The sequence below is a fragment of the Emys orbicularis genome, chromosome 2, assembly GCF_028017835.1.
Source record: "Emys orbicularis isolate rEmyOrb1 chromosome 2, rEmyOrb1.hap1, whole genome shotgun sequence".
In the NCBI taxonomy this organism is placed as follows: Eukaryota; Metazoa; Chordata; order Testudines; family Emydidae; genus Emys; species Emys orbicularis.
The window spans coordinates 144,395,723-144,411,397 of NC_088684.1; the positions used below are offsets into that span (position 1 = coordinate 144,395,723).

Consider the following 15,675-nt stretch of genomic DNA (forward strand, 5'->3'; position numbering starts at 1 on the left):
AACTGAGAACTGTCTATTTCACTGTCCAGCTAACTGTCCAATCCTCTCGCAAACCTTACTGAGCTCCGGACCTCGGTCAGATCTTGCGGCGGTGAGTTCCACCGGCTAATTACCCGATGTGCAATAATTGTCTTTCCCGGTTTCAGCCAGCTGCCTTTCGGTCCCACTCCCCGGCCCCTTGTGCTTGTATTATGATGAAGGGTAAATATCGGCGCACCTGCTCTATCTTAGACCTCTGCATCTTGCGCCTGCGTCATTCATTGGTTGTTCCACCCGTCTTTGCCCCGAAGGTAGCAGACATAGCACTGGAATGGGCCTTGACAGCGGCACTCAGCTCGCTGCAGTATGTCCGCCACCATCCCCTCCCAATGCTCTGTTTGATTCCCTGCACATTGACGGACAAGCTCCCGGAGCTGGCGAAGGAGACCCTCTCACGCCTCGGTAGCTGGGGTGAGGAGTCAGACATCGCCATAAGGCCCCGCAGCTGGGGGCAGCCCTCACAGACCTCTAGGACAGGCAGCGTGGCCTAGTGCCTAGAGCAACTCAACTGGGACTCTGGAGAGCTGGGTTCAGGTTCTGCCACCGGCCTGCTGGGTGACCCTGGGTAAGTCACTTCCCTGCTCTGGGCCTCAGTCTTCCCACCTATGAAGCACTTTGAAACCCACTGGTGGAGAGTGAGACGTCAGAGCCAGGCATTCGTTGCTTCATACTCTTAGAGGTGCTGGGCCCATAAACGCCCCTCGCCAGCCCAGCTGCTGCTTTTCACTCCCTTGGCCACGTTCCTTTCCGAGCCCAAGGCCCACGAGCATGCGTCAGGGCGGCAGACGGGCAGGGCCTGCACCCCAGGAGCTAGGCGACTGCCCCGGCCAGCAGCCCCAGCCTCTCCTGAATGGTTCCTGGAAGCCGCCCACTGTTTATTCCACAGGGCTCCGCACAGCAGCGGGGGGAGGGCCCGCGGTCGCACACCCCGCAGCCCAGCTTGGCTATTATTTATTGGCCAAGCTGCCTCGGGGCAGGGATCTACGTGCTGCCCAATAGCCCCGCCACCACCCGCCAGCCCCCTCCACGCCAAAGGGCCTTCGTGCAAAAGTGACCCTCCTAGTCCCCCAGGTGATCAAAGCCCGGTGCACCCGAAGGACAGGATAGCAGGGGGCATGCTTCAGCGGAGACACCCCCGGCATGGGTAAATAGGAGCCTCACCAAGAAAGTCCTGGGGATCAAGAGCAGGCCACACTTCCCCAGCCAGGGGCAGGGAGCCGGGTCAGCTCTCCAAGCAGGCTGGGCCCAGCTCACGAAGAGACCCCCCCCATCGCACTGGGCTCTGAGCAGACTGGCAGCCACTGCTGATCTGCTTAGCTATTTCGAACACACCCATCACCCTGGTATCCGAGCTCCACCACGGGCCACGAGCAGCCTCACTTCAGCACCCGTGGGGCAGCTGCTGTGTCCCTACAGGGGGCTTAGTCCTCAGGCCTGGACACGCCAAGCGTGCCAAAGTGAGAATTTGCTGTAGTATTTTTATGCCTCAGTTTCCCCACACATTGGATGGCTACCCGGTGAGGAGTGGGAGGAAGAAGGATTACATTTGCTCTCAGGGAAGATGAAGGGACATAAATGCAGGTGGAATGAACAGGGGAAGCGCTGGCTGACCTGGAAACTGAGGGGGAGAGAGACGTACGCGCCAGAGACGAAGTTCACTACAGGTCTGCTCTGGGCTGACCCGGATGGGCACACTTTAACCTTCCTTTCTCTAGGCCAACCTCAGGACTTCCTGCGCTGCCTTCCAGGTGACTAACAAACCCGCCCGCTGCAAAGACCGGGCGAGGTGCGTTCTCCCTGCAGAGCATTCCTGTCTCCCCTGGGAGCCTGGCTCCGTGCGACTGGCAGGAGGAGCTTGTGGCGCGAAGCAGGAGTGCGGGAGCCTTTGGGGCTCAGTCTCCGGCGGCTGCGAGGCCACATGGCCTACCCCGAAGGCACAGCAAGCCCCCCTTGGGATCTGACACATTGAAGGGGTTCCTCCAGGAGGCAGTTCCGAAGCTGGGGGTGTAGCCAGGCGCCTCCCCGGCAGCTCGACGATGGCTCAGAGGAAGGCTCGCCGACAAGCACGCCAGCCAGTTCCGGAGCAGCCCTGCAGTGCCCGGCTCTCCTCGGACAGCGCTCCCCAGCTCCTCTGGGGGCGGGCTCCTGACCTTCGTTTCCAAGGCCCTGGAAGTCAGTCCCACTGCTGCCCTTCTGCAGGCCCCGTTCTGTTTTACGGCGCCCACGCTACCTCCTCGCTCTGCCGAATTCACGCCTGTCAAAGAGCCTCCAGAGAAACGCGGAAGCCCAGCAGTCATGTTCTGCAGCAGGAAGGGAGGGTCCCTTTCTATACAGCTCTGGCAAAGACCCCCCACACATGCACACATACCCCCAGCATGTGCCCTCAGCTCCGTCCCTCCCAGATGCCTCATGTTCTGCACCCTTCCAGGGCACATTCAACACCTGGGACCACCATGACTATGTCTCTGAGCACCCCACAATCTTCAGCCTGTTTCTCTTCCTCGCTCCACCTCTGGAGAGAAGGGCAGAGCTGGTATCCCCAGTGAACACATGGGAACGGAGGCCCACAGAGACAGGGTGACTCGCCCTGGGTCACAGAGTGTCACTCCACAGACACCAGTTCCGGTCCCCCCTATGACCCAGCCACCGGCCCCTCTCTCTGTAGCAAGGAGGGGACAATCTCTCTCTATACCTCTGGGCAGAGCCCACCTGGCATCTCGTGTTCGTTTCTGGGCGCCCGACTACTACGAGCATTCTCAGAGCGCCTAGAGGCTCCTGTCCCGGCCCAACCCTGTTGTGCCAGGCGCTGGACAGACACGGAACCAAAAGAGTCCCCACCCCAAAGCGCCATCCGTCCAAGTAGCGGATGTAGAAAAACTGGCAGGGGTTCCCAGCCAAGCAACGCAGACGGCTGGGAGCTGGGTTATAAGGAAAGACGGTGAGAGCTAAATCCATACAGCTCAGCCAAGTGGCGAGGGACGGGGCAGCAGGAGAATTATTGTAGGATGTTTAAACCTTCCAGGCACGCTGCAAAGTCCATGTCTGTTTGCTGGCCTTTGGGAAGGGATGCATGCAGGGGGGCGTTGAGACAGGTCGTTATGGGGTAGCCAGACTTGCATTAAAGATGGAGCAGTTTGCAAGGAATGGAATATTTTCAGGGGTTGCGAAATGGCAGGGCCAAGATTATCCCAGTTTGGGGGGGAGGCTCAACTGGGGCACCCCAAATTCACTGCTTAACTTGAGACACCCCAAGAGGTCCTGAGTCTGGGCTACTGCCAAGCACCAGCTCTCCGAAACCCGGGCCGCTTTAAGGGGTCTCAGCCTGGAGATGCCCCAAAAGGCCAGTGACTTCTGACAGCCATGGAGCACGGGTGTGAAATGTACGCCACTGGCATGCAGAGGGAGATGCTCCCCACCAGCCGGACCTCTTGGGGGTCAGCTGGGGTGGGGAAAGCCCCCTCAGTAGGCAGCACTGAGCGCCGGCCCCCCGGCACGAGGCCGGGTCCCAGCGTGGGCGTGCAGATGGCAGGGTGCCCACATCGCGCACTCTCCCAGTGGCACAAGGGCAGACCCCAGCAGGGAACACATGGCAGCCCCAGCCCCTACTCACTGGAGGGGCAGCTGTGCCAGCCCCCAGCCGGGTGCTAGTGACCTGTAGGCACGGGGGGGGGGGGGGGAAGGGGCGCTGAACCAACGTGCCAGGGCAGCTCCTCCCCCTGCCCAGCACCCACGGGCTGCCCGCTCTGTGGCACCGCTACTCCGGAGCCCTGGGCGCACTGATCTTCCCGGGGGGGGACCCCCTCCCAGCTCCCCTCCTCCAGCGCCAGCACATGGCCCTGAATGCAAAGAGGGGTGATTGCTGCCAGCCTGGGGCAGGGTGCCAGGGTGGGTGGAGTCTTCCCCAGCCCAGGGGCATCACCAAGAGCGCCCCCTCCCAGCCAAAAATCAGCGGTGATGTTGGGGGGGGGGGGCGCTTCTAAATGCAACTCATGACCGAGGAGCAGGCTGGGGAAGGCCGGTCTCCGGGGCTGCGCCGGGCCAGGCAGACAAACCACTGCAGTGGGGGCGAGGGGGCTGGGTGAGCCCCGCAGAACCAGCTGCCTAAAAATACCGGCGCGGCTGCAGGAGCCTATAAATACGCGGCGAGCCCGAGCCGGAGGGGGGGCGGGGAGGACCCAGCGCCGCAGGGGAGCCGGGGGCGGGGGTCTAGGGTTTCTGGCACAAGGGACCCGCTGAAGGGCTAGTGCCATTCTCCAGATGGTTCCCATTCCTCCTGCAACATGCGTCATGACTGCGAGCTCCGGCCGGCAAGCGAGCCCCCAGCCCCCCGCTGCCACCCGCGGCCGGGCGAGCCCAGCCCCGGCACATGGCAAGTAGTAGGACGCCCCCCCGGGGGAGGGGGGGCAGCTGGCAACCAGAGCAGCCTGGGCCAGGCTCCCCCCCCCACACACACACACACTAGGGAACCCCCAGCACGGTGACACCCCAGAGCCAGCAGCCACCTTCCAGCCACCCCCGCGGGGCTTCCCCCCGGGCCCGTGCGCCCAGGGCGCAATGGAGAGCGCACCCCCTGCCCCGCACCGGTGCCGGGGGGGGGGGGGGCAGCACCCCCGGCTCCTCCCACCAGGCCCTGTAACGGGGGAGGGGAATGACCCCCAGCTCTCCCCACCCCCGAGGGGCGCAGCCCCCCTCGGGCGCCCCGGCCCCGGGCGCGCCGCTGGCTCCAGACGCGGCTCCTTACTTGCCAATTTCCTCGTACAGCTGGTACTCGTCGGTGAAGCGGGTGCAGGTCACGGTGGTTGCCATCGCGGCTGCCGCTTCGCTCCGCAATGAGCTGGGCTCCGGCTCCGCCTGGCAGCGGGGGAGGGAGGGGCTGGCAGGGGCGGGGGCAGGAGCCACCCAGCCCGCTGCGCTCCGAGGCTCCCTGCGAGTGGCGAGTCCCCCCACCCCGGCGGAGGAGCAAGGGCCAGCCCCCCGGGGACCCCCGCAGCCCGGGGAGGGGGACGGCCAGCCCAGCGACCCCCCGCACCCAGGGCATGGGGTGGTGTCAGCCCCCCCCAGGGGCCCTCGGGGCACCCCACAATACCCCCAGTGGAGGGGGCAGTGCCAGCCCCACATCATTAGGGGGCCCCCAACCAGAAGCCAAGGAGCCTCCCCATTCACAGAGATCCCCCCTTAGAACCAGCCCCCCAGTGCACCCCCCCAAAAGCCCCAGGGTCCCCAGACCCCACAATTTCTAGTCCCTCCCCACTCCCACCCCACTGAGCCAAGGCCCCTCCCGGAGACGGAGAGGGACACAGACCCCTTGGTGTTTGGGACCTGGGCTCCACTGGGAGGGGAGCTTGGGGGGAGATGGTGAATGTGGTCTGGTTTTTGCTTGACCGGTCTCTGTTTCTTATTGTGGCCAGCCAGGCAAAAATACAGGCCAGGGTCTGCCCAGGGCCAGGACCTCTACTAAGGAGGGGGCACCTTGGTTCTGCCCTGGGACAGGGCCCCTCCCTTCGGCATCAGCCCCTCGCCCCCGGATCCAGAGGTCATGGGGCTGGGCGATAAAGGGCCATTAAAGCACAATATAGCACCGCTGCCCAGTCTGAGAGAGGTGGGCCCATCACCCTGCACCCCCACATGCCAGCCTATTGCACCTAGAGCCAGGGAGCGATGGAGCCGGGGGCCGCAGGGCTGTAAGGATATTTCAGGACCACCATCCAGGTTCTCATAGGCCCTTACAGGGGGGTTCACCTGGTCACGGTGGAACTCTGGGTGATGGACCCTCTACACAGCAAGGTCAGTGCCCGAGACAGGGCTGCCCCGGGGCCTGGTCCCTGCCTGTGTGGCAAACTCCCTCCCCCCACCAATCCAAGCAGCGCTGCCAGACCCACCCAGAGCCCCACACTCCTAGACACCCACCCCAGAGCCCCCCCCATGCCCAGAGGCCCCCACTTCTGCTCCAAGTGCCAGGTGCATTCCCTTGACCTTGCCTCCTCCAACAGAAATACACAGCAAGAGGCACATTTAAATAAAACAAACAATCCGACCCAAACAAGCCACTCCCCCTGCCACGTCCCTCTCCCCCCTGGGGAGAGGCTGAAGCAAACACCCCCACAGATGTGTCCTCGAGTGTGACTGGGAGGTGCTCAGAGCCTACCGTAATGAGCGTGGAGAAGAACCCCTTCGCCTGCACCAGCTCCAGCTGAGTTATCCCCCGAGATTGGTTTGGGAATCATTCACTCTTCGGGGCTGCTCAGCAAGGGCACAGGTGTGATCACACTTCTGCCCGTGGGCTCCAGGTGTATGCGCTAACTAGTCCTGCGTGACCAGGCCCCGTAGTCCCAGTTGTTCCCGGGCTCTGGCCGGGGGTTTGCACCATCCTAGTTGTGAAAGGGGCAGAGGCATCCTCACAGCCACCACAATGAACCGGGTTAGAGCCAACAATCTGCCCTGGGTGTAGAGCACAGCCATCGGGCTGGTCCCTGACGCATAGACAACTATCATTTTGGTTGCTAGAAATCTGAACTAATCCCACGTCGCTCTTATAGGCAAATCTCCCAGCACTTTACCAAGAGGGTCAGTATCCTTATTCTCATTTTATAGATGGGGAAACTGAGGCACGGAGATGGCAGGGGAGGGGATTGACTTACCCAAGGTCACTGACAGGGGTGTGGCAGGGCTGGGAGGAGAATCCAGGTCTCTTAAGTTGCGGTCCAGTGCTCTGGCCAGCATCCGCCCCCATTCAGCATGGACATCATTGCTAATCAGTAACAGCAGGATGTGTATGGTGATAGTGGGGGTGGGGAGGAGCATTCACACTCCATAGGGTGTGAAGGCAGATTCCTGTTATAGCTTCTGTGACAGGGCTCAAGGGAACGCTGCTGGCTTTAGACCTAGGAAATTTCTGTGTCCACAATCAAGGGAAGGAGAAAAAGCTCTGCTAACAAGACCCAGCTCTGGTCCATCAGGGCGCCTGGGCTGATCACAACACTGCGCAGCACCACAGCAGCCTCTCCTGACTTGACACGTCCTGACTCGGCCAAGCTGGCTGTCCCGGTCAGGGAGAACCCCCGTGCGGCGAGCTGGTTTCCAAGGCCAGGCCAGCATAGCTGGAGAGCAGCGGTGTCTACAGAGAACCCAGCGCAGGGGTCCTTCCTGTGAGAGTGATGCTGCATAAGGGGCATCCTGCCAGCATCATCTGGAGCAGGAGATGGAGCCGGGGCAGAACGTGCAACTGGAAATGAAGGATGCAGAATTAGCCCAGCAGGAAACTCCAGGGGGAAATCGTGCCTGTTGAGATGGAGCCCAGAGTCCCACAGCCACAAGTCTGATGAACCATGTAGCCCTGGGGATGGGGGGTCACCCACCAGCTGGTGCACCCCCTCATGAGCAGGGTGTAGCAGCTTCTTCATCTCTGGCACCCCTGTCCACGGTCACACCAATCCAGGCTTTAAAACCAGGAGTCAGCCCTCCCCAGAACCACAAGATCAGCTTAAAAACCAGGAGATTTTAAATGACGACATTAGAGGGTCTTTCGAATGGGTTCCTGGGCACAGAGCCTGGCGGGGTCACCTTTGCAAGCTCTTCTCCACAACTAGGAGAGAGACGCTTGCCTTTTTTAAAAATTAAAGTGGAGCGTCTCACGCAGTCACCTGACTCCGGGAGCTGGGGCTTTAAGAAACACGGCAGCAATCACAACGGAATACAAAGGAACTGAGATGAGAGGCACGGCCCAAAGCGAGGGAGCCTTACCGGCTCTGCGTGGAGGGATGCCCTGAACGCTTCCGGGATGTGTTCCCCGTCATTTGCTACACAGCAGCCTCACCACTCAGCACACAGGGGCCTGTGTCGTCACGGGTATTTCCAGGGGAACCAGGCTCCTAAGCACCTCTGAGGATGGGGGCCGGGCTGCCTTCTTTCCAGGAGCCCGTGTGCCTTCAGCTAGGTGCCAGACATGGGAGATGCTGTTTGCACCGGGAGTTTTTTGGCCAAACGATTCCCATCGATGCGGCTTGTACAACTCACCCTTCAAGCCGGCCACTGCGTGACAGAAGCCACTCAACGAGCATGTCTGTCTACCCTGCATCTGTCCTGCCTCGTGGATTAATAATAAATGTCTATTTCTTTTATAGCCCTTTCCATCACTAGATCTGTTACTCCTCCCAGCGCCCCCTGGGAAGTAGGGAAGCGTTAGTATCTGTAAAATGGGAAACTGAGGTACAGGGAGGCTAAATGACTTTTTGAATGAGGTTTTTAAGGCCCGGCTTGACAAAGCCCTGGCTGGGATGATTTAGTTGGGGGTTGGTCCTGCTTTGAGCAGGGGGTTGGACTAGATGACCTCCTGAGGTCCCTTCCAACCCTGATATTCTATGATTCTATGACAGGTTTCAGAGTAGCAGCCGTGTTAGTCTGTATCCGCAAAAATAACAGGAGTACTTGTGGCACCTTAGAGACTAACAAATTTATTAGAGCATAAGCTTTCGTGGGCTACAACCCACTTCTTCGGATGCATCCGAAGAAGTGGGTTGTAGCCCACGAAAGCTTATGCTCTAATAAATTTGTTAGTCTCTAAGGTGCCACAAGTACTCCTGTTATTTTTATGATTCTATGACTTGCTCAAGGGCACAGGAAGTCCGTGACGGAGCAGGACATGACCACTGGTTTCCCATGTGCTCTAACCACTGAGCCGTTCTTCCTCCTTGGAAGTGTGGGGGACAGGGACTGTCTGCTCTGCTCTGTGAAGGCACCTGGCACAATGGAGCCCTGATCGCAGCTGGTCCCTGGGCACTCCAGTAATAAACATGATTATTAATAATAAGCGACTGACACACAGGACACCTGTGTTTTGTTGCATATGACACTGTCACTGACAGGTTCTAATGGTTTTTAACTCCCAAACCTGGTGCTAAAGATGGTTTCTCATTGTGTCAATTAACTACCAAGCTGCTTAGAAGCCAACTCCCCGGGTAAAATAGAAACGCTAGCCCGTGCAGCCAGGAATCAGCAGCCGGTCTGTCCGGAGCCTGGTTGATCCCTAGCACAGCTTCTCCCACTGGAGCTAAAGGAAGCCTTGAGTACATTCAAACGCTGTCCTAGTTTCACTAAAAATAGGATTGAAACTCGATTTCCTTAAACCGGCGCCAAAGGCCGTGCGGACTCTAAATGTGTCTGGATCCAGGTGTATTTCAGTTCAGCGTAAGTCGCTTGGGAATTGATTTAAACGAACTCAAAGCCGGTCACTTCACTAAACAGGTGCAAGTTAAAGCCTTGCAACCCTCTCGGACAGACAGGGCCTAAATTGTCCTCTGTAGGGACCAGCCACTAGAGGGCGTGATGCAGCTGTTTGCTAGACAGCAGGAGCAAGGCGGGAAGCAGGATTCCTGGGTTCTGTTCTGGCCTTGGGAGGGGAGTGATGTCTAGTGGTTAGCCCAGCAGTGACCCGTACATAGATCTGGCACATTCACTCTAAGCAGCAGTGTGGCTGAAACTCAGGTGCGTCGTATGAGCGACCTGGATTCTAATCCCAGTTCTACCAGGAATGCCCTTGTGTGTCCTCTCAGCGCGTTTATTGGGGAAAAGGGTCGTTTCCTGGAGCACGAGGCCTTGCTCGGGAGCTGGGAATGTGGCGGGCACAGAAACAAACAGGAGCGTGTGGAGGGGAGCTTAGAACTCATGGTCTCCGCCGGCTGCTGCGTCATCAGACCCTATTCAGAGTGAGCCCAGAGAACAGAATGCATGGCAGTCGCATTCGGCTCAGGACTCCCCCGATCGCTCGTGCCCATCAGTACGCCGGCTACCAGTCTCTCCCCTGCATGTGTCCGTTGCATCTGCTCCTACCACCGCTGGGCTGCATCTTCAGAAACATGCCTAGGCTGCAATTAGCCAGCTAGGCTGCCCTATATAGCAATCGGCCTTATAAACTCACAGTGCAACTTCCTACTTAGCCTGTCAGCGGCATGGGGCAGGGACAGCGCCTGGCACAATGGGGTGTGGCTACCCCAGCACACCTAGTAATCTTTCATTTCGTTTGCATTGATCTTTGCCAGCACATGCACTCTAGCGGGGGGGGGGGGGGGGCGCAGCTTGTGCTGTTCCCGTGACCACTTGTGCCAAAGGGCAGCCTGTTGTGGGTTGGCCCACGACTGCGCTACATTGAAGAGGGTTGTAAGTCGCCGCTAAGATCCTTTATGGAGCCCTGCGGCTGAAATAATAGGGCCTGGCTCCTCACGAATCTAAATACCTTTGAGGATCGGGGCCTACGGGGGCCTCCGAGCAAACCCAGGCACGTGTCATGCCCAAAAGAAAGGCACAGGTGGGCAGCGGGGCCATGCTTAATATAGAATGAAAGAGGGGTCGGGGATCGAGCAATTTTTGGACGTTCATAACTGATGCGGCAAGCTGGGGTGCCGGCGCTAAGAACTGCCAGGCCCAGAGGTGCAGGGGCTCAGTACCGATGAGGGGGTTCCCTGGCTCTGACTTTGTGAGGGTTTCTGGGTCTGGGAAAGAGAGGCAGAAAAAGACCAGAAAGGGTAGGGGGAGAAAGCAACAAGCAAGCAGCAGGCACAGCAGCTCTGGGAGCGTGGCCCGTGCAGAGGTCCAAACTCCATGGCCAGGTTCTGGAACTAATGGATGGCCTCTGTATCTAGGGAGCCCAGGCCTTGTAGACCATCCTCCAGATGCCAAGCTGGGCACTCTTCCCCACAGGAGCCACTGTCTGCACCGCTGCCCCCCAAGTCACAACCTGGGGAAGAAGCCAGGCCAGGGCATGGCTGCAGCCACGCTGGCCAAGCCAGAGAGTAGCCAGGGGAGCCTGCTCCAGGAGCTACAATCAAGTGGACAAGGAGGCAGATGCGGGGATGGGCGCCTGGATTTAGTTCGTGTGTTGGACTCGCTTTCTCACCCAGCCTTCCACTCTGTAAGGACATCACTGTCGTCTCCCTAGTGGCGCAGATCACCCTGGCGTGGTAACAGGCAGTAGCCCACTTGCCCAAGAGGCCATAGCACAGAGATCCGCTGTGGTGTGTGGCTCTGAGAAAGAGAGAGCTTTTGGGCAGAGTGGAGGCTAGAAAGGGGCTGGGAGTAAAGAAATGGCCTCCTGTTTGGCTGTTGCTTTGTTCAGGGAAACAGGACTTTGTAAATAAACAGTGGTGCCAAGGATACCCGTCTTCAGCATGAGCAGCTCCTCCTAATGGAGGCAACTCACAGGGCCCCGTATTTTGGCTAACTGCTCATGTCAAAAAGGGGTGTGATGGTGGCAGACCAGGTGCCAACTCATGCCAAGGCCCCTAGGTCTCCATTGAACTCTGAAAAATAGATAGCTGGCACCAGACTGGCTCGCCTGTGTTGGTATCGTTAAAATAGGTGGTAGAATTAGAAGAATGTTAAAACTTTATGAAATGCTTGTAAATTGCTGCATGCGTTAATTTCACTCATGAATATTACCTTATAACACAGGATACAGCTTTTAAGTGTTTGCTCAGCAACTGTCAATCACCAGAGAGGAGAGATGCATGAACAAGTGTGAAATACTCTTTTCCAACCGGAGGGTTATCTCCTGCCCGAGAAAGGAGGCCCATCAACACCAGACAAACCCTCCTGGAAGGAACATCAGGGGACAAAAGACTTTGTCGATTGCTTTTCCCACCCCAGCCCCCTGCACGAAGAGGAGATGTGTCACCGAATTCCTCCCACCAGCTGAATTTGCAACTCAAAGCAGAAGGAATAAAAAAGCCCCATCAAGGAGGGACTGTCTCTTTAATGCTGCTACTAGACATAAGCAAGAGATCCCCAGTGCTTGGCCTGGGTTAGCACTAAAGGACACAGAGCGCTTGCTTCTTAGAGAAGCTTCTATTACTTTTGAAACTTAACGTTGGAACTCATCTGTGTGTATGTACGTTTACCTGCTTTAACCTTATAAATAACTCTGGGATTTCCTTTTCCTAGTTAATAAATCTGTAGATAGTTTATTATAGGATCAGCTGCAAGCGTTGTCTTTGGTGAGAGACCTAAGGTGCAATTGACAGGGGGAAGTGACTGCTCCTTTGGGATTGGGGAAAAAAACCTGACTATTGCTGTGATTTCGGATGTAAGGGACCATCGATCACAAAGGCAGGCTCGCCTGGGTGACAAGACAGAGCAAAGTGCCAATGGGGGCGTCTGTGACTGCATGGGACAGATGTTACAGGGGCTGAGGAGTTTACACGTGATTGGTGAAATTGTAGTGTAGAACTCCCAGCCAATGTGGGGTTCGTGCCCCCGTTCCTGACAGTCTGCCTGGGGCTGGCACTGACACTCTTGAGCTGCTGTAGGACAGCTTGACAAGGGTACCAAGCCCAACGAGGGATAAGGAAAACCCCACAGAGGACGTTGCAGGGTCCCCTGATTTCCCTTGTGCCCCAGGTTCTCTCGGCCCATGTGCTGCTTCTGCCTCCATCCCAACAAGAGAGTTTTGTTCCAACCTCAGAGTCACGCAGGGACCCCCAACTGGTGCACGAACAGCTGGGCAAACTCCCCTCCCCCGAAAGCGACCGAGAAGGAACACGAGAGCGATCTGGAGGTGGAAAATCACAACTGGATTCTAGGTCCCCTAGTGCCTGTGCCCACTGCATGGGACCCCCGGCCAATGGCCACATATCACGGCCCTGCACCCCAGCACTGTGCCCCTGGGCACATGCCCAGCACATATCGCTGCCCCCTGGCTCAGCCTGCACACGCCATGCTGCCTGTACCAGGGTTGCTGCCTCCTGAATACCCCCTCATGGCCAGGGGTGGCTCTGCAGCAGCCCTGCCTCAGTTTCCCTCCAAGGTTCCCAGAAATAATCTCCCAAGGCTTTCTCACCGCTACTCCTCGCCCCCGGCCTCGGGCAGGTCGAACGACATGAACAGTTCGGAACATTGCTCAGAGTCCCAAAATAAAGTCCCTCCCCGGGCCCCCTGCCCAAACGTTCATACTGTGTTCCCGCATTTCTGCCAGTCCTGGGGCTCTCCCCAGAGGCCACGGCCCAGCCACGGCTAGTGGGAATCCTCATTCCCCCAAAGGCCAGGATCCAAAACTCTCCCTGAGTTATTGTCCCTCACACTCAGACTGACCAGACGCCCTCTGCCACTTGCCTTACATATCAAGATCCGCACCCAGCCTGCTCCAGGCTTGGGCTGACCTTTCTCTCCCTCGTTTCTCCCAGGTCAGATTGACTCATTGGGCCCTACTTCATTTCCCCATGTGGGGAAGGGAGTGAACAGTGTCCCAGGTGAGGCTGCGCTCCGGTAAAGGGCCAACCACCCCTGACGCCGCCTTCCGGAGGAACGGTGGCAGCTCTGTGTGCTGTCTCGAACCACTGCCCCGCACCCCTGCTCAGAGCTAGGGCGCCTGCTTTGTTCCCACCCACTGTCCCAACGGGCATCACGTCCGCTCCAAGAGATCGGGCCGGGGAAAAAACGCGGGTGATTTGTCCTCAAGTGGGACCAGTCTGTGCTAGGATTCAAACCTGCTGCTAACAGGGGTGGGGACTGGGGGTTAGGGTGGTATGTGATATCATCTGTCTTTCCCTGTTTCAAAACTGGGTTGATTAAAGTCCCACCCTGAGAAATGAATCCCTTACCGCTAGTGCTATCGCTTAAAACCAGGGCACCCTGCCAGCTGTGGTGCAGCAGAACCCAGGGCTGCCAGCTGCTGACTGCTGCCATCGCCCACGCGCCAATTTGAAGGGGGCTGCTGGCTGGGCAGTGTCAGGCGCCTGGGCTGTGGGTGTCGCTGCCCACAAGGGCCTTTCCCCTGGACTCAGCCACACACAACGCTGTCGGAGCTGAAGTTTATGGTTGCATGCAAATCACGGGCCACTATGCTAATTAGCTCATTGTCTCATTTGCATGAAGTGTGCCACCTGGAGCTGCACAAAAGGTGCATCTCTGGAGAGGGCAGCAGAATCCCCCCACCCCAGCTCTCTCCCTGGGGAAGGGCCGGGACACGCTCCCAGAGGAACAGGCACAGCCCCCGAATCCCGCCATCCCAGCTGGGCAGCACCTCCTGCCGCCAGGGCCCTGTCTGGGCACAGCTCTGCATTGCCTGCCCGTCGGTGCTTTTAGGGAGGGCAGTGGTGGACAAGGCCTCTGCCCCGTGGGCCCCTGAGGCCAGCAGGAGCGACAGTGTCCACCTGCATGTCCATCTCCACCCGCCCGGCCAGCGCAGCACAAGCCAGCCCCTGAACGAGCGCGGGCTGGGCTGAGGTTCCCTGAGTAGGGCAAGGGAAGGGGCTGGCAGAGAGGATACCAGGCCCTGGTTGGTGGGGGCAGAGCTGGGATGACCAGGCACCTTCCCCCGCTGCAGCTGGCCAGCAGGGAGCAAACCCGCTACTGCCCTCCCCAGAGGTGGGCTTGTGGGGCCCAGCGTGGCCATGGGCCTGCACTGGGCAGCTGGAGGTGTAGCCCGCAGAGCCCTGCGCGGTTTGGTCTTGGCCTCCCAGGCGCTGCGTCTAGCCCCCATGCCGGTGCGATCAGTGGAGGGGCTGCTCCGGCCCAGCCCCCATGCACCAGAGCCGCTGTTTTCTGGAGTGCTGGGGGACAGGGGGCAGGCTGAGGGATTTGGGGGGCTCTGGGGCTGAGAGAGAGAGATTATTCTGCTCGGCGGGGGCTCACTTTTCCAGGCAGCCTGGGTGAGGCTGTGTGTCTTGTCTCTTTAACTTGCATTCGGAAGCCAGGTGGGAGAGTCCCAGGTAGACACTGGCTCCCTCGTTCCAGCAGAGCTCCGAGTTCAGTGCCAGAGGAAGGGGCAGCGTCAGGGCATTTAAACCGGGCTGAATTAGTGAGCCAGTGCGGGGATGGGCAGGGCAGGGTTCGCTCACGGGCTGGTGCTGACCCCCGGCAGCCAGAGTGCACAGGGAGCCCTGCCAGGCAGGCAGGCAGCTGGCACCGCTGTTGCCATAGGCACCGGGGGCGGCTGTGGGGGCTGTACAGAGCCCCCTTATATTTGTGCTTTCGTTCGCCAGAGAGAAATTGTCACTCGGCTCCTGGGAGACAGAGGCAGCTGCAGCCCAAGCTGAGTGGCACCCTAGGGATGGGGGTGGCGAGAACACCCCAGGTGCAGGCACCATGGACCCTGCCTGGGTGGGGATCAGAGGAGTCACCCAGGGAGTGAGAAACCAAGTCAGTGTGAAATAATGGTGCTGGGGGACCCTTTCCCTGCTCGGTGCCGGAGCCGTCAGTCCCTCCCCAGGCACCGCCCAGCTCTACCTGGCATCCCCTTGACTCCGGTTTCCTCCCGTCGCCCCTTCATCTCCGCTCTCTGCATCTCCTCCGAGGGCGCTTTCCCTCTGCAGCCTGTGTCCTTCTCTCCTCCTGGCTCCCCTGCCCCCAGAGTCTGCCCCAGCCACCCTGCTAACTCCAGCTACCCCCACAGCCCCACTGGGGTTGCATTAAGACCTCTGCTGACCCCCTGCTCCCCATACGCTATGGGGATGTAGGGCTGCAGCACCCCAATCTCCCCCCCACCCCACCCCCCGCCGCAGCCACCATGGAAATGCTGTCAGTTCCAGTCTTCCCACGCCATCCGGGTGACCTGGAAAAGCCCCCCAAAGCCTGACACCCCCCAGGCTGGGGGCTGCATCCCCAGCCCGGCAGGAAAACTCACGGTAGGAAGCTGCAACATTGACCTCG

The 15,675-nt window shown here is 59.0% G+C and overlaps 1 protein-coding gene across 15 annotated transcripts in view; it reads right to left on the reverse strand.

Annotated features, from left to right (window-relative positions):
* Positions 1–4,845, reverse strand: part of CAMK2B (calcium/calmodulin dependent protein kinase II beta) — a 138,791-nt gene extending 133,946 nt beyond the window's left edge. For all 15 annotated transcript variants that reach the window (XM_065397918.1, XM_065397917.1, XM_065397914.1 and 12 more), the window contains exon 1: positions 4,781–4,845. In XM_065397918.1, the coding sequence (XP_065253990.1) occupies positions 4,781–4,845 (65 nt within the window). The remainder of the gene's footprint in view (positions 1–4,780) is intronic.
* Between the last annotated feature and the right edge of the window lie 10,830 nt (positions 4,846–15,675).